This window comes from Triticum aestivum, chromosome 2D, assembly GCF_018294505.1.
Source record: "Triticum aestivum cultivar Chinese Spring chromosome 2D, IWGSC CS RefSeq v2.1, whole genome shotgun sequence".
Lineage (NCBI taxonomy): Eukaryota > Viridiplantae > Streptophyta > Magnoliopsida > Poales > Poaceae > Triticum > Triticum aestivum.
The window spans coordinates 38,720,195-38,741,949 of NC_057799.1; the positions used below are offsets into that span (position 1 = coordinate 38,720,195).

Genomic DNA, 21,755 nt, shown 5'->3' on the forward strand with positions numbered 1-21,755 from the left:
AACTCTCAAGGATATTTTTTGTGATATGCATTTGATCAAGGCTATGAGGCATGTCATGGGCCAGTATTCCAAGTCCCAGAAAACAGATCTCGTCTTCCATACCTTCAGCAGGGGCTCCGGCACCTTTTTCTTCGTCTTTCCCGGCGAGGGGCACTCTTCCCAGTTCTTCAATAACTTATATATTTCTGCACCAGTATGCTTACGTGGAGGACCTCGATGCTCAGCCTTACCATTGAATAGATCTCCACGCTTTCTCCATGGGTCATCCTTCTCGAGCCATCTTCGATGCCCCATGTAAACGATTTTCGAAGACCCGCCATCTTTCGATAGCTGCAGAGAAGATGTATCATCCATGCACCTCGTGCATCCGCAATATCCGTGGCACACCTGGCCGGAGAGATTGCCGTAACCGTGATAGTCCTGCACCGTCGTGATCAGCACGGCTCTCATGTAGAAATACTCTCCTTTGCTTGCATCCCATGTCTTGGCCGGCGTTGTCCATAAGGTATGTAGCTCCTCTTTCAGTAACCCGAGATACAAATTTATATCATTTCCCGGTTGTCTCGGCCCTTGAATAAGCATAGCCATGTGCATGTATTTTTCCTTCATGCACAACCAGGGGGGAGGTTGTACATCCATACAAACACGGGCCATGTGCTATGATTGGTGTTCTGGTTGCCAAATGGATTCATGCCATCACTACTAGCGCCAAGCACGACGTTCCTTGGATCATTTGCGAAAAAATCAAATTCAGCATTTAATGCTTTCCACTGGCTAGCATCTGCGAGGTGTCTCAGCTTCGGCTCATCTCTATCATCTAGCTTCACCCTCTCTGCGTGCCAGCGCATAAGCTTTGCTTCCTTAGGATCTACGAAATACCGCTGTAGACGCGGAGTGATCGGAAAGTACCATACAACTTTCTGTGGAGCTTTCTTTCCGGCCTTTTTATATCGTGAAGCATTGCACTTTGGACAGACGGTTTTTTCCGCGTGCTCGTTCCGATATATGATGCAATCATTGATGCACGTGTGATATCTAATGTGTGGCAGATCAAGAGGGCACACGATTTTCTTTTCCTCCTCGACACTAGTAGGACACAGGCTTCCCGCGGGAAGAACCTTCTTTAGATACTTCAGAATATCATCCAGGCTTGTATCTGTCCATTTGTTTTTTGCCTTCGTCTTTAGAAGTTCTAGTGTGAAACTCAAGCGGGTCACCTCGGGATTGCAACCATCATACAAAGGAGTCATCGAGTCTACCTCCAGTTGCGCCAGTTTGGCCTCCTCTCTAGAAGCAGCTTTGTCGCTAGTCGTCTTCTTGCGAAGCAGGTCTCGAACATGCGGGTCCCGCATGGCTGAACTTAGTAGCGACGAAGACGGCGGCGTGTCCGCGTCTTCTCCGCCTTGAACTGCCTCTTCACCATCGACATTTCCAAGGCCGTCTTCCTCTTCGGGCACATAATTGGTCATCTCTTCATCTGGTGGCCCCATGTCATTATTTCCTGCCCCGTCGACGTCCTCATCATCATTCTCATCATCATCATCATCATCATCATCATCATCTTCACTTATCCACTGAGTATGGACATGCATGAAACCATGCATGAGCAGGTGCGCCTTGAATTTACCACCCTGAAAGTGGTCGAGCCTGACTCTTCCTTTGCATTTTCGACACGGACATAAAACATCCTTCAGTCTTTTTTCATACATGTCATCCATAGCGGATTGGCAGTATCTTTCCACCATCCTTCCATTGACCTTCATGATCACCTGCGCGCGAAGCAAATATTATAACCACGTATATATGCATGCATGGATCAAATTCATACAAAAATTCAGCATGACCTTCCCTAAACATAGGACATATTGAGTTTGCATGCCCGAAATTCGCCGAAACGGAATTGAATCGACATTTCGGCAAAACATAGGCAACTCATGTCACTCACATGCCACACACAATTCGATATATTCATATCGCACATAGTTTCGGTCCTAATCGCAAACACACATATCTCCATTCTTGCACAACTCTTTTTTTGCTCACCTATTTGTCGAGAGGGATATCGAGCACCTTCTTATAATTAGCTAGTAGCTCTAGATAGTGAGGTACCAACATAATAAATATAGCTCCAACTAGCTAGGGGAGAGAGAGCTATGAGAGGGAGGAGGGAGGGCATTAATGGAGGGGGTGGTGGAGGGGCAAAGAAGAGAAGGGGAGAAGGGGCAAAAGAAAGGAAGAGGAAGGAGGGAGGGCATTAATGGAGGGGGTGGTGGAGGGGCAAAGAAGAGAAGGGGAGGAGGGGCAAAAACAAGGAAGAGAAAGGAGGGAGGGCATTAATGGAGGGGGGAGGAGGGGCAAAGAAGAGGGGGAAGCATTGAAGAACAAGCAGGTGCAAGAGGGAGGGGGGAGAAAGAAAGGGGGAGGAAGAAGAGGGGGGAAGGTGGCAGATATTTTGGCTGGCGACCTTAGCAGTAGCGCTGGGCACCAAAGCGCGCTACTGCTATGTGTGCCAGCCAAAATATCTACTGGTACATAAAACTAGTTATAGTGCTTGCCCAAAAAACACGCTACTGGTAAAATATTACACATAGAAGAAGTAGCAGTAGCGCTCTTTGTTGACCGGCGCTACTGCCATTTTATTAACAGTAGCGCTTGTTAGGGTACAAACGTTGCTACTATGTTTTGGCCGGGGGGTGTGGTGTGGCTAACATACCAGTAGCGTGCTCTCTAGAAACCAACGCTGCTACTAAGTGGTACCAGTAGCGCTGTTTTTAACACACGCTACTGGTAATTATCAGTAGCGTGGGCGCCAAAACACACGCTACTGATAAACTTCAATGTATAAGGCTTTTCCTAGTAGGGTGGCTGCCTCGCGCGGCGCGATGATGCTCCACTTTCAGCTCGAGCACAGCACCGCGCGACCCAGTGGTGCTCCATCACGGCACCAGCCGACCATCACAAAAGCTTCATCGCAGCGCCGGGGGATGTTAGAAAATAGGGGTGTCGCCATTGGCCTTCGCTCGCCCCATGGAGCAGCTCGTGCCGGCTAGCAGCACGACGACCTCCTGGTGAAGTAGCGTTACATAGCACCATCCCTCGCACGTCGGCGAGATGTGCGGGGTAGCAGCACCACGAGTGTGTCGCGCCCGGACGCCGATTTGTAGCACCATGAGCTCCGCCGCCCCGGCGAGATTTAAGCATCGGTGGTGAGTGGCAGGTGGAGGAGGAGAGGAGGAGCAAGGTTGCAGAAGTGGTGACGAACAGCGTTAGTGCCTGCTCACCCATCTGGATCTTGAGAGAAAGAGATCTGTGAGAGAGAGAAGGGGAAGAACAGAGCGCTCGGGGAAGACGACCAGTGGCTGGGCGAAGCTTCTCGGTAGGATAAGGTGGAGAGTTACGCGCTGGACCCGCTGCGCACGTGTCCTCTATTGGAAGTGGTTGATTTCTTAAAGAAATCAACCGGCTGAATTTAAACATTGTCCATTTATATTCAATAAAACTTTCAAAGGTATGCAGGAAACTCCAGAAAACAAGGAAATTACACACCAGTTCTCGGGAAGCGAAACAGACTCAATCTCCAACCTGGGCCTAAAGGCACATAACCTATGACCGAAGCCGGCCTGGCACGGTAACAACAGCCAGGATATTGACGTGCTAAGTTCCATGTGGACAAAGACCCAGAAAAGAAGCAACAATTTTGCAACAACGGTGTATAATATGTGGTGTCATGAAGACATCGAATGGGAGAAAAAGAAACCACAACCACGTTGTTGCTGCAAATGGGAACATCCTTCCAAACCCCAAGGGCAAGCCTTCCATCATAAAAACCGTTGGTTGCCCGCAACACCACGAGTTCACCACCACAAAAAGAGAATGAAGAAGTGGAACATTACCTCTGATGCCAACACGAAGACATATGAACCATCCTTCTAGATCTAAAGAACTCCAGCGTAGACACTTCCTCCCAAATCGAATAGCGAGAGCCGACAGAACCACCTCTTGGATGAGAGATATGAAGGAAATTTATTCACCGATGACGTCATTAATGTCACGTCATTCGGAATGGATCTAAGGAGGAACCATAAGACCTACCACAACATATAAAGGCCAGTTTCATGCGACCGGACGCAAGAGTTCCTAGCCGTCCTAGCTCCTTGGGAATGCAGATGTCAACCCCCACTTGACCATATGGTATTATTGTCGGTCATCTGTCGCCTCCTAAAAGAAGCGGGAAAGGTCTTTATCGAAAGAGCTATGTACCCCTTCTGGTAAGATATATATATATACAATCCCATCATATATATGGGGAGACTAGACAGATAAGAATCAATAGGAACGGTCTTACCTCCCCTGGATGTAAAAGGGGCGCACCATCATGGCTTCGTTCTAGATGCAACCCGACTTATAAGCGGGTCGAACTCACTCAAGGGTACGCTCGAATCAGACAATGACATCCCTAAGTACGAAATGGGGAAGGAGGACAACATGGAATTCAAGTTGCCCGCGATCCACTGCTGATTGTCATCTGATTAGCCTAAAACCACAACTTCACTCTTGCCGAAGTTGATCTTAAGACTAGACAGGGGCTCGAAACAGAGAAGAATGAACTTGAGATTGGTGATGTCAAATTCCGACCCCTCGGCCATAATCATGGTATCATCCGCATATTGCAGGTGTGTGACACCACCTCCATAGATAAGATGCACAACCACCCCAAAGAGGTGGTCGGCCATCCTTGCCTTATCCAAGATGGCTGCAAGGGCATCGACTACGAGGTTAAAGATGAGTGGGGAAATAGGATCCCTCTGCCTCAACCCACGGGAATACCTAAAGAGGGGGGGCACCTCCCCATTAATATTAATCATGATGATGTTGCTCCGAATCAACTTCATGATCCACGAGCACCAGCCTTCCTTAAACCCCCTCCGCTAAAAAACTAAACGAAGGAAGGATTCATTAATGTGATTGTATGGCTTTTCGAAGTCTAACTTAAAGAATACGCCTTGATGTAACCTCGTGACCAAATCTCATGAAGAGCCAGAATCCCACCAGGTTTTTTTTTTCCGTGGATCCCACCATGAATATGACGACCTTTTAGAAAAGTGGACTGATAGGGGCGAGAAAGGTGTTCCACCACCGGGGCAAACCAAGCCACACACACCTTCGAAAGAATCCGCTAGATCACTTTAATCACCGTGATCGGTCTAAAGTGTCGAATATCCGTTGCCTCAACCAAGGATCAGGGTAATGACACCAAAGTTCAGATGTGACATGTTAAGAGTCTCATAGTAGAAACATTGGCACGACTGCCGGCTGAAGTTGCCGGCAGACCTTCTCAAAGCCATTAGGGAACTGCGTTTGGCAGATGCCCTCGACATCGATGTGCTAGTTTTTGCCGATTGTGCGGTGTGTAGATCATGCATGTGTGGCTGTGTGCACATGCTGATGCCCGGCCTGACGGTTTGTACGGCCACTTCTTCCGTGCGCCAAACAACTAGAACGATGGCTTTGGGCCAATATTTGCATCCGGTGTGGATCGTGTATAACTATATATGCCAAGAACGACAACTGATCTGGACGTGAACTTTTTTAGGAACATGGAGGAAGAATTGACCGATGAATATCAGTGATCCGCATAGTCAATTCTAATAATTCCATGGAAGTTCAAAGAAGGCTTCGATGCTGAGGAGTACGGTGGAGACTGGAGATGATGCCGCCGAGCTCCTACATCATCTCCTCGTTGGGCTCTAGATTATACGATGATCGCACTCGCATCTTGAACAACGGGAACAACAGCTCAAGAAACAAAGAACGATCCATGTATGTAGTAATGCGTACTAACAAAAATTACGTACAGCGACTAGATTTTAGTAACATTCAGACTTTCAGAGTACAAGCAGTAACAAAAAGTTCAATAGGCAAGCTCGATCGGAAAGGCAGCCGGAAAAACCCTCAGGGCACCATTGATCACTTCTCCGGTTCCGGTAGGTCGGCCTCGAAGCGTTTAAGGCCGCGTATAGCGATCTCTACGAGCCCACCGAAGACGGCGCCCTTGATCCCGGAGAAGGCGGCGGCGCGTGGCCCCCGGAGCACGGAGACGAGGGCGCTGGCGGCGCCATATGAGATCATGGTGTTGAAGCGGTCGTCCTTGTTCACGCGCTCCAGGGCGCTGTCAATTGCTGCCTGGGCGCCGAGCCAGACCCCCCAGCCGCCGATTCGCGGCGCGTTTGCGCGGACCGCCTGGGCGGCGCCGGCTAGGCGGCCACCTGTGGGGGAGTTGCGCAGGCCCTTGAGGAAGTAGAAGGCGCAGCCTCCAGCGGCGACAACGGCGATGCAATTGCCTGTCTCCTTGGCGAGTTCCGGTAGCGGCGTCGGCGCCGTCGTCGTGCCCTGCTCCATCGGTTTCCGGCGGTGTGCGGAAGTGGCGTGGCGGTGGTGGCCTGCGGCTTGAGTGATAACTTGGCGACGACGGGATATCTCGGGAGTATTATAACTCGGTTGGGTTGAGTTACAAGTTGGCAGTCATGGTGTTGGACTCCTCGCCTCTCACGTCTGCTCCAAGACACCGATTCTCCAACGTTTGCACACCTTAGTTTTTTTAGACGAAAAGTTTGCATAGGGTACGGTGTAGATGGGCCAGCCCATTTAGCTCTCACGGCTGGCTTCGACGGGCAAAATCGGTCGCTGCTGAGTGCTCACCTCCACATCAAATACCGGTTTTCCGCTCCCTTCTGAAGACAAAAAGAATTACCATATTTTTATAGATTAAAAATTAATGAATTCAATTTTTTATGAATTTAGAATAGTATTATTGGTCTAAAAAGTTCAAAAGTTCAAAAAATATTCACGGACTTAAAATTTACGGACAGGCACATTGAGCTCTCGAGACTGGGGAAATTGGTCGCTATTGAGTGTTCAATTCCACACGAAAAGCAGGTTTTCTGCTTCCTTTGGAAACAGCCAGTTCTCTAAATTTTTTTTGGAAACAGCCAGTTCTGCTCCTCTATTCGCCAATCCTCTGCTGCTGGCATACCTCCGGACCATAAGATTGTTCAAGAATATGTCTTCCAAAGATTGTTCAAGAGTATAAAAAGATTGGTTTTTTTCAAACAATTCATGAATCAAATTTTTAAAAAATGTTCATGAGAATAAAAAAAATCATGAATTTGAAAAAATGCAATGTTTTAAAAAATCATGAATTTAAAATTGATCACAAATCTAAATAAATGTTCATGAATTTAAAAATCGTTCATAAATATTTAAAAGGTCAATAGATTTAAAAAATATTCGTGAATTTTAAAATACTATATTTTAAAAGAGTTCACAAATTTTGATAAATGTCATGAATCAAAAAAACTTGAAAACTTGCCAAGGAAAAAGGAAAAAGAAAATAAAAAACCAGCAAAGAAGATACGTAGACAAAAGAAAAAGAAAAAAAAGCTAGACAGAATCTTCCCAAAATTGGGAAAACGACCCCCCTACATCGGTCGGCCAATTAGCGGGAGGGGTCCATGTTTTGTAGGAAGAAGCTACTATTCCACGAGGCATGAAATAGGAACTTTAGGTGATCATGGTAGGTTCTAACTTAGATTAGTTTTTTATTTGTTTTCTTTGGGAAGGCCCAGGCGCATATACAAGGGCTCGGGTCAAGGTCATCGCGGTCAATTGGGCCCGTCCCAACATTATAGTTCTGCCCTGGGTAGGCTGGAGAAATGGCTAGTTGGCAGGCACTCGATGACGTGAGGAGAAAGACGACCTCTCTCTCTCCCCCCTACATTTTCCCTTTTAATTCGAATTCTGCCAGTTACCACCATTGTTGAGAGAGAGGAACCTTTATAGATCTCCACTCGTGCTTGTGCAACAAAAGCAATCCTGGAGCCCCAACAAAGCTTTTTGAGAAAAAAAATGGTTATGGTCGACTGGGAGTAGAAATGACAGGGTGCCAGTTTAGGAATTTCAAGGTAAGGGTTCAATCCGAACTTCGAATACAAATTTAAGGTTTAATTTAAACTTTTTTCAGGGGTGCAAGGCAATGATGTGGCCTGCACCCATGCGATGGGCTGCAGGAGGTGGGTGGTGGTAGTTTCGAGGCAACGGTGGCCGTGCGATGGAGCTAGCTGATCGGTGCGGCGTGTGGTCTGGTCAGGCAGTGGCGGAGCTTGGGCTAAAATCATGGGGGGCATGGCTTGGGGGGGGGGGGGGGGCAAACAAAATCACTATAGACTGATATTTAGTGGACAATTAGGCCTAAAACTAAGATATATACATATATTTTCCTGTGAGCTGGGGGGCCACCGCCCAGATAGGTCAGTCTGTCATCCGATTCATCTTGGGACGTGGGTTCGTTTAGATTGACACTGTCATGCATGTACGTGCTCTATGCACATGCAAACAAAGATTCAGAGGAAGAATTGTCCAATGAAGACCATGACAATGATCTGTATCTTCAATTCTGTGAAGTTTGACGAAGGATGCTTTGTGTCGAAGGTGTGCTGACTTTTTTTTAAACGAGACAAATGACTTGTCATTTTTATTGATTAAAAAGAAGTGATAATTTCCCGGTTAATAGGCGGAAAATCAGGCTAAAACTGGGTTAACGTGTGGTGACTTTGGTAGAAAGTAGAACACACAAAAATAGAGAGAAATGCATGGCTCTTGTAGAATACATAAAGATTGCATTCGCAGCTAGAACAACGGGAATAACGAGTCAAGAACAGGACGCTCCATATCTATGCAAGTACTAATGTGTGCTAACAAAAATTACGGCATCCAACTCCTAAATTTTAGCGGAGCTTGCAGATGAAAAAACTCCTCATAGCATCAAATATCAAGGCCGTACGCAGCGATCTCGGCGAGCCCACCGACGGCCGCACCCTTGAGCCCGGCGAGGGCGGCGGCGCGTGGCCCCTGGCGCATGGAGACGACGGCATGGGCGCCGGCCCAGGAGATGACGGTGTTGAGGGGGTCGTCCTTCTTGTTCACGTGCTCCATGCCGCAGCCAATGGCTGCCTGGAGACCAAACAAGGCCACCCAATAGCCGATGCGGGGCGCGTTAGTAACGACTGCCTGGGCGCCGCCGGCAAGCCGGCGGCCTTCGGGGGAGCTGCAGAGGCCATTGATGAAGTAGTAGGAGGAGCCTCCAATGGCGCCAAGGATGAGGCCAAGGCCTGTCTCCTTGACGATGTCCGGTAGCTGCATCTGCGCGGTCGGGTTTCCGGCGGTGGAGGTGCGGTGGCGGTGGTGGCCTGCGGCTTGAGCTACAACTAACAAGTTGCCGACGACGGTGTCCCGCGCTACCTATAAATTCAGCTTGGCTTGAGTTACAAGTTGGCTGTCATGGTATTATTGGACTTGGACGTCTCGCGTCTGCTGCAAGACATGGATTCTCGAAAGATTGCAGAAGCCTATGGAAGTTTTTTCTTTTCCTTTTTTGAATCTTACATCTATGATAGTTGACGCGAACTTTTTTTTTTGAACACAGTACAGACGCAAGCACTCACATACACGCGCATACACTCATCCCTATGAACGCACACACTATCCTTATGAGCACCTCCGAAAGACTGAGCCAGCATATCATGTTGAAATTTACGAAGTCACGTTAGCACCTCGTCATCGACGGGAACGTCTCCTCCTACTGAATGCGCATCGCCGGAAATCCTAAAATAAATCCAGGAATAAATGCGAGCACCAGGACTTGAACCCTGGTGTGCTGGGGATACCATAGTCCCTCTAACCATCCAACCACAGGTTGGTTCGCTAGTTGACGCGAACTTGGTGCGCTTGGATGCTAAGTGCGCCTGTATACGCCAAATAATTTAGTACGGTAAATTTTAGGGAAAAGCTTGTGGTCAACCGGCCGATATTTCCTCTCACATCCGCCACATTCTACACTTGACACGCGTCTTGATGGGCCAGCGCACCGCTTCTCGTCTTCATCTCTATCTCCACCGAAATGGCCGCATACATTTATCAGTTTGTCTAATTCACATTAGATGTTTTTTAAGGATGTCACATCTAAACTCCCATAAATATATAATGCAGCAAAAGAAACAAAAAAAAAGACCACAAACAGGAGAGGACATCAGCTTAGATGTCACATAACTATGTCACATCTAGATGTGTCCTAAACAGACCCTTTATTTATCTCTCCTATCCATACGTTGAATCCAACCTTCACCCGCAACCTTTTTCCGGATCTCATCTCACCATGCAGAGCACTCCGTACTCCGGTTCTTGCAACTGGGCACCTGTTTCGAAAAGGCATACCGCAACAGCCACACATTCTCACATTGACTCTCCCATCCCCTACCTCTATCTCTCCATCCCTTGCCTCTTTCCATGGATCTCCTCCCCACCTCTTCTCAAACAAGCACGTTGCTGCAAGCCGCCACATCGGCGGCGGCCACCGGCGTCCTCCTTCGTCGTAAAAAAGCGGGTGCTGTTGAGACCACGGGGTGCTCTCTCCGTTGTAGCGGTCGGCGTTCTTGCAAGTTTTCGCAACAACAATCTTGTTGCAGGAATACATGGAAGGGGCTAGAGATGTTGGGTCCTATTGCAATGGAGGTTTTGCAGCAAGGGTCTTGTTACAGAAAAATAGGGAAGAAGTTTTGCATCAAGGGTCTTGTTGTAGAAAAATGGAGAATAATTTTTTTGCAACAGGGGTCTTGTTGCGAGAAATTAGAGAAGAGAAGATTTTGCAACAGAGGTCTTGTTGTAGAAAATTAGAGAAGAAGATTTTTTGTAATATGGCTCTTGTTGCAAAAAGTTAGAGAAGAAAAGATTTTGCAATAAGAGCATTGCGGAGGAAATTAGAGAAGAAGAAAGGACGGCTCGCGAGGCGGCGGATCTTTTAAAAGATCCGCCGGTCGACGCGTAGCACGGCCCTAAATTTTAACATACTTCTTCTTACCTTCACCTTTTACATATAAGATAAAAAGGTAAGAGTAAGTCAAACCACTAATTAATGAAAAGATAGGGTAAAAGGGAGCACGTTAAAACTCTTAGTTAGGGCATTTCCAAGGTGAACCCACAAACCGCCCGCATCCATCCAAACCGCGGAAGCCATCCAACGCGGGCATGTATCGGTCCGCGGGACGGTCCCCATCCAACGCGGGCATGTATCGGTCCGCGGGACGGTCCGAACGCGTTTCTCCCGTAAATTGAAGATAAAGTGGGGGGAGGTTTGTGGGAGTCCGGACAGCACGAATCATAGGACTCCGACACCCCTGGCCCACCCAATCTCCCCTCCCGGTCCAATTTTCTTCCACTCCACCCCTTCTCCCCTTTCCTTTGCATCTGCATCCTCCACCTCCGTCGCCGCTGTTGTACATCTCCAGCTGTCACAGAGGCGTTGTCAGACTTCCGCAACCAGCACCGACGCATCCACTCGACAGAGCTGTCCACCCTGGAGCCGTTTGTACGCAGGTACACTCTGCCCCCTGTTGACGACCTCCATGGCGGACACCACGCCTGGCAGGTGTTCGGTAAAATTTCATTGAGTTTATTTTCAAATTCTATGTCGTTTTTAGAGTACGAAGGATGGTGAGCTACTCGGCCATGAAGCTGAAGGGGAAGTATGTGTGGGACGACATGATCTGTTCATGAAAAACTTTTTGAACATCTGGGATCTAGTCGAATTTGAGACCTTGTTGTACTAGACTTAATTTGCATGCTATGTATGGATGATTTGTGTTGTTTTCTATCCGAACTTTGATGAATATCGACTGGTTTGCATGAATTTCGTCTGGTTAGCTAAAATGCGGGTTGTAACATATGCGGCTACGGTTGGATGGCGGCCTCCCGCATCAATGTCCGACGGATCCGTAAGAAAATTTGCGGGTTGCTGTTGGAGATGTCCTTAGTACTCCATCCGTTTAGAAATATAAGAGTCAAGAAAAGTTTGGCCAAGAAATGATTTCCATTGACTTCAGGCAAAAAGGCAAATTTATGACAACAATACACCATGAATAGTACTTGTATATAGTCTTTTTTGCCGAATCTTTGACAAAGGATACAATTGAAGTCATTCTCCGGCGCATTTTTCATACGAGTACAATGCTTGATCTGTTTGATTCAAAAAAAGATTCAGAATCTTTTTAACTTTTTTGAATATTAAATTATTTTTGCATATAGAGTGCGGTGGCACCCGAGAGCACGAGTGTATTTTGCATTGTGGGAGGTCCGACTCCTGGAGCTCATATTGATGCTCGTTGCGTCCAATAGGAGGCGCGGCGCACATGGCAAAGCCCCAACTAGGCCGGCCATTGGACGAGATGTACCAGTGCGTGGTTACTGTAGCTATGCACGAGACAACTATATCGACTAGTAGAATGCCCGTGCGTTGTCACGGCCTTTTAAAATATTTTGCTGGAACTATGTAAACATAAAGCATGTTAAATTTCACGTGTAGAGAATAGATATCATGGGCCCAATCGAGTAACAATTTAAATCCACTTCACTCGCAATGTTAATTGATAGCAAAAAGGCAATTTCACCTTGGATACATATAGAACGATTATCCAACTAAAAAGTTGTTACAAATTAAGATCTACTATTTGATGCACTTAAGAAATCTCGCACAATATCAGAAATTTTGTTTTTATCTTCACTGGCATGATATTCGAGCAAGTATAATAAAAACATCTTCCTGAACTTGTACCCATTATGCACAAGCAATATATGCAGTTAGCACAAATACTTCACGTCGAAAGGATTAAAATGTCTAATAGAGAATACCCATCGTAGAAACCGGATGAAGTAATTCTTTACCATTCCACCAGAGCATAAATAAATAATAGCCAGACAAATCTCGGTAATTTCCTAAATTAATATTATTTTGAATATAGTGATAATAGAAGTAAAATGTACTCGTATGGTCACAATGCATGGAAATTTGAAGGGAGTGCCTTTGCGATTAACTAAAAAGAAATGTATGTTTTAGTCGAGCTCGATTGTCGCTGGTCTTCCTCCAAATGTTTGTCTTTTTCTTCACCCGTCGATCCAACCACCTCCACTACGCCACAATAGAGAGCATCTACATCCGAGCACCACAAACTGCCCCTATACGCCCGGTCGAAAGGCCCGGTCAGAAAAACCGACGCAGACCGATGACTCATAACAACCCTATAGGCATGGGTTGTCTCGCACCCATCATATCTAACCAAAATCGGGGCGGATATAGGAAGCCCGCGTCCGCCACATTAGCCTGGCCCATGCTAGCCCGCGTCAGACCCCACTTTGTTCCCACTAAAATCCCTACCCGGAGCAAACCCTAACTCCACTTCACTTTCAATCCGCACTGCGTCGATTCACCTCCACTCCACGTCCATTCCCCTCCCCCTCTCTGTCCCAATGTCGACACCGACGGCGCTAGAGGTGACAGATCCGGCAAAGAGGATGACTGGGATGCCTTCGTTCGCGAGGCGGAGGGGGACAAGGAGGAGTGGCCCTCCACATCGCGCTATAGCGGTCGTGGGTTGACATGCAAGGCGCCAGCAGCCTCGCCTATAAACATACCAAGAGTAATGTTTCCAATCATTAAATACTTAGTAAATCCTCAAATACCATCTTACAATCCACCAGAACATAGTAGCATCACATCCTTTCTATTTCACAGTCCTCGTATCATTCTAGATATAGGTTTATGTCATTGTGTGAGATTTTCCTAGATGGATCACACCAGTAAGCTTAGCTATTTCCAATATCACCAATCGAACATATAAAAAGTGTATCAACTTACATAGTATAACAAAATTGGGTCTTCTCAAACTTGCTATATCGACCAAAAATTACCAATTTGCCCGCTGTTAAGGAAGTAGAATAAGTGTCACTGGTCCCAGCAGTATATTGTTTATTCTACGTTGTCAGTGCTAGCACGACCAAACATGATAAAAGTGGCAAAACCCTCTGAGCTTGTCGTTACCACCGGTCCACCGCAACAGCCCATGCTCTCAATACTTAGTTCATCGAGTTGTGTCATTAACCATTACTTAGTTCATGAAAATAGCAACAATATTATGACCTGGATATAGTAAATTAGCAGGCTAACATAATACAAAGGTAACATGAGATTACCTCAGCAATATCTTAATTATGTTTTCATCAAAGATCTACATGCTTAAATTTCTGCATTCTGATTAAGAAAAACTAAAGGCTCTTTCTTTAAGTATTGACACCTGATCACACGCCTCAATTTTTTATCTTCAAATTTCCAACTTGGAATTTGCTTAGTTGTTATGATAATCCTGCTAGTACAACTATGAAAAATAGGAATCACCATGGTGTTTTCATTTGAAAGAAAGAAACACCACCAGTCATGAGGCCCTTAAGGAATCATGACATGACCTGAATCTGATTTGCTACAAGATATTTGTCCTTCCTCATATTCAGATCAAGTGGGCAAAACTCCAAACGAAACGATGTGCGCATGAAAGAAACACTATTTTGGCATTTGCTAAATAATCATGGGAGTACATAGAAAACGGAAGATGATTTGGGGCTTCAGGGTCCAGTAGTATATATATTGCCTTTTGCTTACGTGTTTGATGTGAACCGCCGATGAAGAAAAATGCGATGATTCCGAAGTACGATTTGTCGGGTTTGTAAGGGAGCTTCGCGTGCCTTACTCATAAATTGAAAACCCCAATGATTGTAATGGGAGATGTCCTCCAAAATATTACAGGAATGGACCTTTGAGAAGCTCAGTAGAAACAAAGGTGAAAAGATGGAGATGTAGTCACTTCATTGTCAGACTCATTATTAACAAAAACAAAGGTTGGTAAAAAAGAGTGGCTATCTATAGTCTCCAAGTCTTGGTCTGATTTACCTGAACAAAGGCTACAGAAAGAATATACCAGCACAACACCTATCTGCAGCAGCTTTCCGCGGAGTTTCTGAAAATGCATAGCAGAAGGACAAGCAGATTGTCAGATACCAAGCAACTTGTCATAATAATTTGCATGGGAGTTCAAAAAATTGTGTGGGATCTTCATTGCCTGGGTAACTAAACCAGGAGATTAATATTCCAAACTTCTCTACCAAGCTATATCATTTTGGTAGCTTATTTTTGCTTTCTAATTACATGATTGACCAGCTAAGAAATGATTTACAGTTAGCTTGTACTATTCCCTCCAGAATTGCTCTGTGCAAATTGAATCAATCATCAATCAGAAGAAAAATATCAGCAAAATGTGATTATTTAGATGAAATAAGAGGTGGTGGTTGCCAACCTACTCCCATAAGTTGAGCACCACCATGCCGGCGTGTACGATGAGCACGACAGTGCCGATGTTTTGGAGAAAAAGGGTTCTCCAGCCACATGGACCCACCAACACCAATTTATTACATCAAAGAGGCTAACCAAGTCAACGACCCTGTTGTGTTCTTGGCTCTTGAAATTTTCTCTCTAGCATTTTGGCGCTTATAAAACGTGTTCTTGCTTATAGTAACTAACCAACTGAATCAAAATTCGTTAGTAGTTACCATTCCCACTGTCTGTAACAATCATAGCACATTTAGCAATCAATCGCTAGCAACAAGCATAGCACTGTCTACAACAAGCCTAACATGCCCAGTTTTAAAGGACACAACACTACAGAGCTCACAACAAACAGTTCATATTGGGTAGAACTTCACAGTTTAGGTGGCGTCCGACCAACAAACTGCACATCAACAAAAATTGGAGCTCACCTTGGTGATCGGCAGTCAGGGCATCCACCTTCGCTCGTGGTGCTCGAGATCGGCGGCCGACGAGTAGGATATTAAACACGGCGACCGGGAGGAAGGGTCATGGCTGAGGTTGATGAAGCAGTTTACGGAAGCGGCGTCCGGAGGTTGAAGATGCAGTCGACGATGATGTCTGTGGATGCATCAGCTCACAGCCTCAGACTTGACCTCGACGTGCAGCGATGAGGACCGACGGGCACCGGTCGCCTTAAGCTTTCCCCCGCCTACTGCACTGGGGACACCTCACTCTCTCGCCAACGCTGGCGCTACCAGGTCATGTTGCAAGCTCCGCAACCGACCAACAATCGTCGCGACAGTCTCCGGTCACCGCCAATGTCTGGCGGCGTGGGCCCGACGGCGGGGGGCATCGCGCTGCCATCGATGGGGCAGCCGCCCCCGCCGCAACACCCGGAGCACACCTTGCCCACGGCGCGCCCGCACCACCACTACTACCTCTTCTCGGGGCATCTAGGAAAATAAATGCATCCGACAAACTAACAACTTTCAGGAAATTAGACACATGACTGGGCTGAATACATCAAATCCTTATCATTTTAGCTAACCACTTAATTACCTCCATTATCAGTAATTCAACTACTCACCTTAGAGCTAGTACTGAACTTCAGTGTTTATTATGTGCAATCACAATCGTATCAACCAAAGAACCATTACCACACTACTGTTGACAGCATGCTTGATTCGACCACTTGATGCATGAGTAAAAGTACTTAGATGGCCGTGTTTCAAGAATTTCTCGGTAAACCAAAGGGATCAGCGAATGTAACCAATCATGGTAGGAAACACAAATACAAGTAGAGTTCGACACATCTACTGGTAAAAACTGCAGACGGATGCATTAGATTCTCTCATGATTTTCAGTCTCTGGCATTTAGTGCTAAACAAACTGCATTAAAATTTTAAGGTCAGAAATTGTTGGAACTTTTAAAACTTGACTTGTTCAGTTCACAACCTATCTGTGTATGAAAGGTGTAACAGTAATATAACACGAAGCATGCATGATTTTTCACTGAAAGAAGGAAAAGGTCGACACATATAAATATATATCTCCAAACTTCCTTATCAAAGATGAAAATAAGTAGTTCATGCATCCTAATGCAATTTAATTTTTGTTATTAGCAGCATAGTAGTGTTTGTTTGACAATGAATATCCTTGCCTCAATTTGCAACTTGCAAGTGGATGCAGATGCAGGATTGCTAATTTAGCAAAGCTTGGGCCTCATACCCAAGGATTCAGAGAGAAAAGCAACAAGATATTGAGCATCGTAGAACTGGCTCAGTTATGAGACCAGCCTGGCAAATTCGTTGATAGGAAATTGACAAGCTTCTTCTACAAGTAATCTAAGGCTGGTTCAGCCTTAGAATGTACATGTCTAGTACTCTTCTACTGCAAGGTATATTACATGTCTGGTACAGAGATAAAACTTGACAAGCTTCTTATTCTTCTTGTACAAGTTATATTACATGTGTAGTACAGAGATAAAATTATAAATTCTTTCCATGAACCAAGACTTCAAAGCAAGCATGAATAAAGTATAGCCAGCACAGATCATGTAATGTTAATTGTGTCAAGAACTAAATTTTCCTTGGTTGTGAGCGAGATTGTCAGCAAATTAGTTTGAATTGTACCTGCATTGCCACAGTGAACCGCTCCTTAGGATCGGGGTCATAGGCCTCAATCTGTTTGGTAGTCTTATTGGTGAAGTAGCCCACAGAGAGATCGTTTTGGGCGAAATGGAAGGTGTACAGTGCCTTGGAGAAGTACTCGGATTTGGGTAGGATCTCATGATAAATTCCACCTGTAGAGCAAAATATCAAAAATTACTGTCGCGTTCTCTGAAATCTGAATGAAAATATGGAATATGACACGCCTTTACTCCTCACCCATTCTGTTATACACGAACTGGCTTCTCTTGGTGAATTGTTCCAACTCCTAGGTCTGCACATCCAAGTAGATCGGGCTGTAAATGAATGTCCAAAAAAGTATGAGGCTGTAATTGGAGATGAATATACCCCAATTAGATAGCTGTGACTGAGAGTCTGAGATAGATGATGCACTGACATATGTACCAGCCGGCCGGCACCTCCGCGGAGATTTAATGAAAGACATTAGACATGATTGCACGGTATGTCAATTTTTGATATTGAATAAGATTCCTATGCATCTTGCATTAGCAGCATCAGGGAGGGACGAAGCTACAGTACTCTCTCGCCGTGATCCAATACTGTCATACATGTAGCTCTCTTCTGCTTTGACATTGACCAAAACTACTGCACCTAATTACACTGGTCATACATGTACGTTCACATAAAGAAGAGAACGAAGCATCTCACTAATTTGACTACAAGAGGAAAAATATGCCACCGCCAATCCAACTCGACATGGCACGAATTCATCATCAGAGCACGTAAATTTCATTAGCTGGCACCATGAAAAAGAAACCCTGCATAAGCATCTCTGAAACATCCAACAGGAGACATGTGCACGCATTATGTATTTCAGTACCAATATAATGCAGCACAAATCTAACTATGTGAGGAAATAGACAGGGCTCAAGTGAAAATCATCTTACCTGGCTATTTTTTTTAAATAATACATTTTTTAATTAATTTTCATAAATATTACGTTGGATAAAAAATTTCAAAAATAATACACATAGTCGGCCCACAGCCTGGACTCCAGTCGGCCTACAGCTGGCCAACTGGCCCCTGTCGGCCCACTATGGGCTGATGGGGTCCTGTCGGCCAGCTGTAGGCCGACTGGAGCTAATTGGCTCGCTGTGGGCTAATTGTTTTTGCAAAAAAATGGCATAAAAAATATATGTTTAAAAAATATTAAAAAATGTTAAACGTGTATAAAAAAATGTTCCTGATGTATACAAAAAATGTACAATATATATGAAAAAAAGTTGACATAAAAAATATGTTTTAAAAAGTGTTAAGCATGTATTTAAAAATTGTTAAATGTGTGTATAAAAAATGTTCCTTATTTATACAAAAAAATATAGAATGTGTATGAAAAAAAGTTGACACCAAAAAAATATGTTTGAAAAAAATGTTAAACATGTATTTGAAAAAATGTTCCTTATCTATACAAAAAATATAGAATGTGTATGAAAAAAAGTTGACACCAAAAAAATATGTTTGAAGAAAATGTTAATCATGTATTTGAAAAAATATTCAACGAGTACACAAAAATGTTTCATGTATTGGAATGAAAGGTTAAAAAAATGTTCCAGCTCCGGATCCAGTATGGGAGCATCACGGACCTAAGAATGATTGGTTGCTCTTTTTGTATGGAACTGGAACATTTTTTTCAAACATTTTTTTTTGGTGTCAACTTTTTTTCATACACATTCTATATTTTTTGAATAGATAAGAAACATTTTTATACACACATTTAACAATTTTTAATCATGTATTTGAAAAAATGTCAACTTTTCAAACATATTTTTTTGGTGTCAATTTTTTTTCATACACATTCTATATTTTTTGTATAAATAAGCAACATTTTTTATACACACATTTAACAACTTTAAATACATGCTTAACACTTTTTAAAACATATTTTTTATGTCAACTTTTTTTCATATATATTGTATATTTTTTGTATACATCACGAACTTTTTTTATACACGTTTAACATTTTTAATTACATAATTAACATTTTTAAACATATTTTTTTATGCCTATTTTTTTGCAAAAACAATTAGCCCACAGCGAGCTAATTAGCTCCAGTCGGCCCACGGCGGGCCGACAGGACCCAATCAGCCCACAGTGGGCCGACAGGGGCCTACCCAATCGGCCTGCTGTGGGCCGACTAGGCCCAGTCGGCCTGCTGTGGGCCGACTAGGCCCAGTCGGCCTGCAGCAGGCCGACGGTGTATTATTTTTGAAAAAAAATTACCCAGCGTAATATTTATGAAAATTAATTAAAAAATGTATTATTTAAAAAATTAGCTCTTACCTGAGCCAATCTCTCCTGCCTCCTCGCAATATTCCTCTCCCTGCTAGCTAGCCTTGCTCTTGGCACGCTTGGCCTCAAACTGGTCAGAGAGGGTCTTCTCTCTTGCCTTCTCAGCCTTGGACTTGTGGATACTCTCCATGAGGACCCTCTTGTTCTTGAACATGTTACCTTGACCTTTAGGTACATGTCATGAAACATGCAAGCATCTCAACACGCTGCGCGCCAAGGCCGTGCTGGCCTTCTCGACCACCGTGCCGCTCTCGGAGATCGCCTTCGCCGTCCTGCTCCTCCCCTACCTTCTCCTGGCCACGCTCGCCTTCCCGCAGCGCCCTGGGAAGCCCAACCCGTCCTTGCCTGTCTTCCTCGGCCTCGCGCGCCTCCTCCTCGCCGCGCACACCGTGGGCAGGTTCCTCGTTGGTGCCGCGCTCTCGGCGCTCTACGTCCTCGACGGCCTCCGGTCCGGGGACACCACGGGGATCGCCGCCGCAGCCCCGCACGTGTTCCTGCTCTCCGCGCAGGTCTTCATCAAGGGGCTCACCGCCGCGGTCCCGTGGCGGTTCTCGCTCCCCGTCAGGGCCGCCGTACCGGTCATGTACAGCGCGCGCAGGATGTTCGTGGCAGGGGAGTGGCTCCGGCAGGAGATGGAGGGGGTGACTGCGGCGATGGCAAGGGAAGGGGGCGGAGCGGCCGGAGGCTGGGCGGGACGAGGAGTTCCCCTGCGGTGGCGGCGGCGTAGGAAACCTAGTGCGCATCAGACGATGATTCTGGCAGCTGCTATTGGCTGATGGTGATCACCTTTTCACGGCTGAGATGGACCACGCCGAGGAGTGGACTTGGCTGACGGGGACACGATCTAGGAGGAGCATGTAGAGGAGGGCTGGGGGAGAGGAGGACAGATCGTGCCGTGTGTGTTCTCTTTTTGCCCTAGCGTTCATCCAGATTGTGCGTTGTGGACTGGTGGAGGAGGAGCGGCAGACAACAATACTCAGTTATTTGTTTCCTAATTAATGTGATCGAGCAATTTAAGGTAAGGTTGATTAATTTTGATTTGGTCTTTAGAGATTGATCGTGATTGATTCTTTCACATAAAGACATTCCTCAATAACTTGCGCCAGAATGGAAAGTTCTGATCCGTTCAGATTTTTTTTGTTGTGTGTGAGGGTGACGCGAAACTAAACCGGTGGGGTGGGGGAGGTGACGAAAAAACCAGCAAAAAAAACCGTGGAAACTATTCACCAACTGGTCTTTAGGAGCGGCAGCAATACTCAGTTATTTATTTCCTAATTAATGTGATCGAGCAATTTAAGGTAAGGTTAATTAATTTAGATTTGGTCTTTAGAGATTGATCGTGATTGATTCTTTCACATAAATACATTCCTCAATGACTTGCGCCAGAATGGAAAGTTCTGATCCGTTCAGATTTTTTTGTTGTGTGTGAGGGTGACGCGAAACTAAACCGATGGGGTGGGGGAGGTGACGAAAAAAATGTAGGAGATATGCCCTAGAGGCAATAATAAATGATATTATTTATCTCCGAGTTCATAATTATGTTTATGTTCCATGCTATAACTGCAATGATTCTCGAGTCTGCAATATCCACGAGGCTCGGAGGAAGACTCAAATGCACGTGTGGAATAATAAACGTAAGAAGTATTCCTAGTCTGGCCTCTAAGACTAGCTCAAGTGTTGCATGATGATTCTATTTTCCTGGTCATGGGCATGTCTATGCCAGCAACTTTGAGGGCACAATGTTAAGAGAACATTTGTGCTGAATCGACCCGGATTGATGTTATGCTATGAGATTCATTCGTCACAAGTTTATTGGTACATAACACAGAGATGGTTAACGTTTGCATGATTCCTTAGACCATGAGAGTATCGAGTTTCTTCATGCTTGCTTCATGAACTTTGGGGTTTGTTAAACGTCATCCGTAAATGGGTGGCTATTACGGCGGCTTACGGGTTCATGGAAAAGTGTGTCAAGTAACTTGATAGCTCAAGATTGGGATTTGCTCCTCCGACGATGGAGAGATATCTCTGGGCCC

At 45.3% G+C, this 21,755-nt stretch overlaps 1 protein-coding gene and 1 long non-coding RNA gene across 2 annotated transcripts; one reads left to right on the forward strand and one right to left on the reverse strand.

The window, feature by feature from the left end:
- Positions 1–16,059: 16,059 nt before the first annotated feature.
- Positions 16,060–20,495, forward strand: LOC123055600 (uncharacterized). The gene is made up of 2 exons (XM_044479548.1): positions 16,060–16,186; positions 19,906–20,495. Exons 1-2 carry the CDS (start codon positions 16,060–16,062, stop codon positions 20,493–20,495), a joined length of 717 nt encoding a protein of 238 aa, XP_044335483.1.
- Positions 17,011–17,945, reverse strand: LOC123048581 (uncharacterized). Its single transcript, XR_006423323.1, has 3 exons — positions 17,807–17,945; positions 17,629–17,705; positions 17,011–17,543 (listed from the first exon to the last, which is right to left on the reverse strand). It is a non-coding gene; the product is annotated as an uncharacterized lncRNA (long non-coding RNA).
- Positions 20,496–21,755: the final 1,260 nt, after the last annotated feature.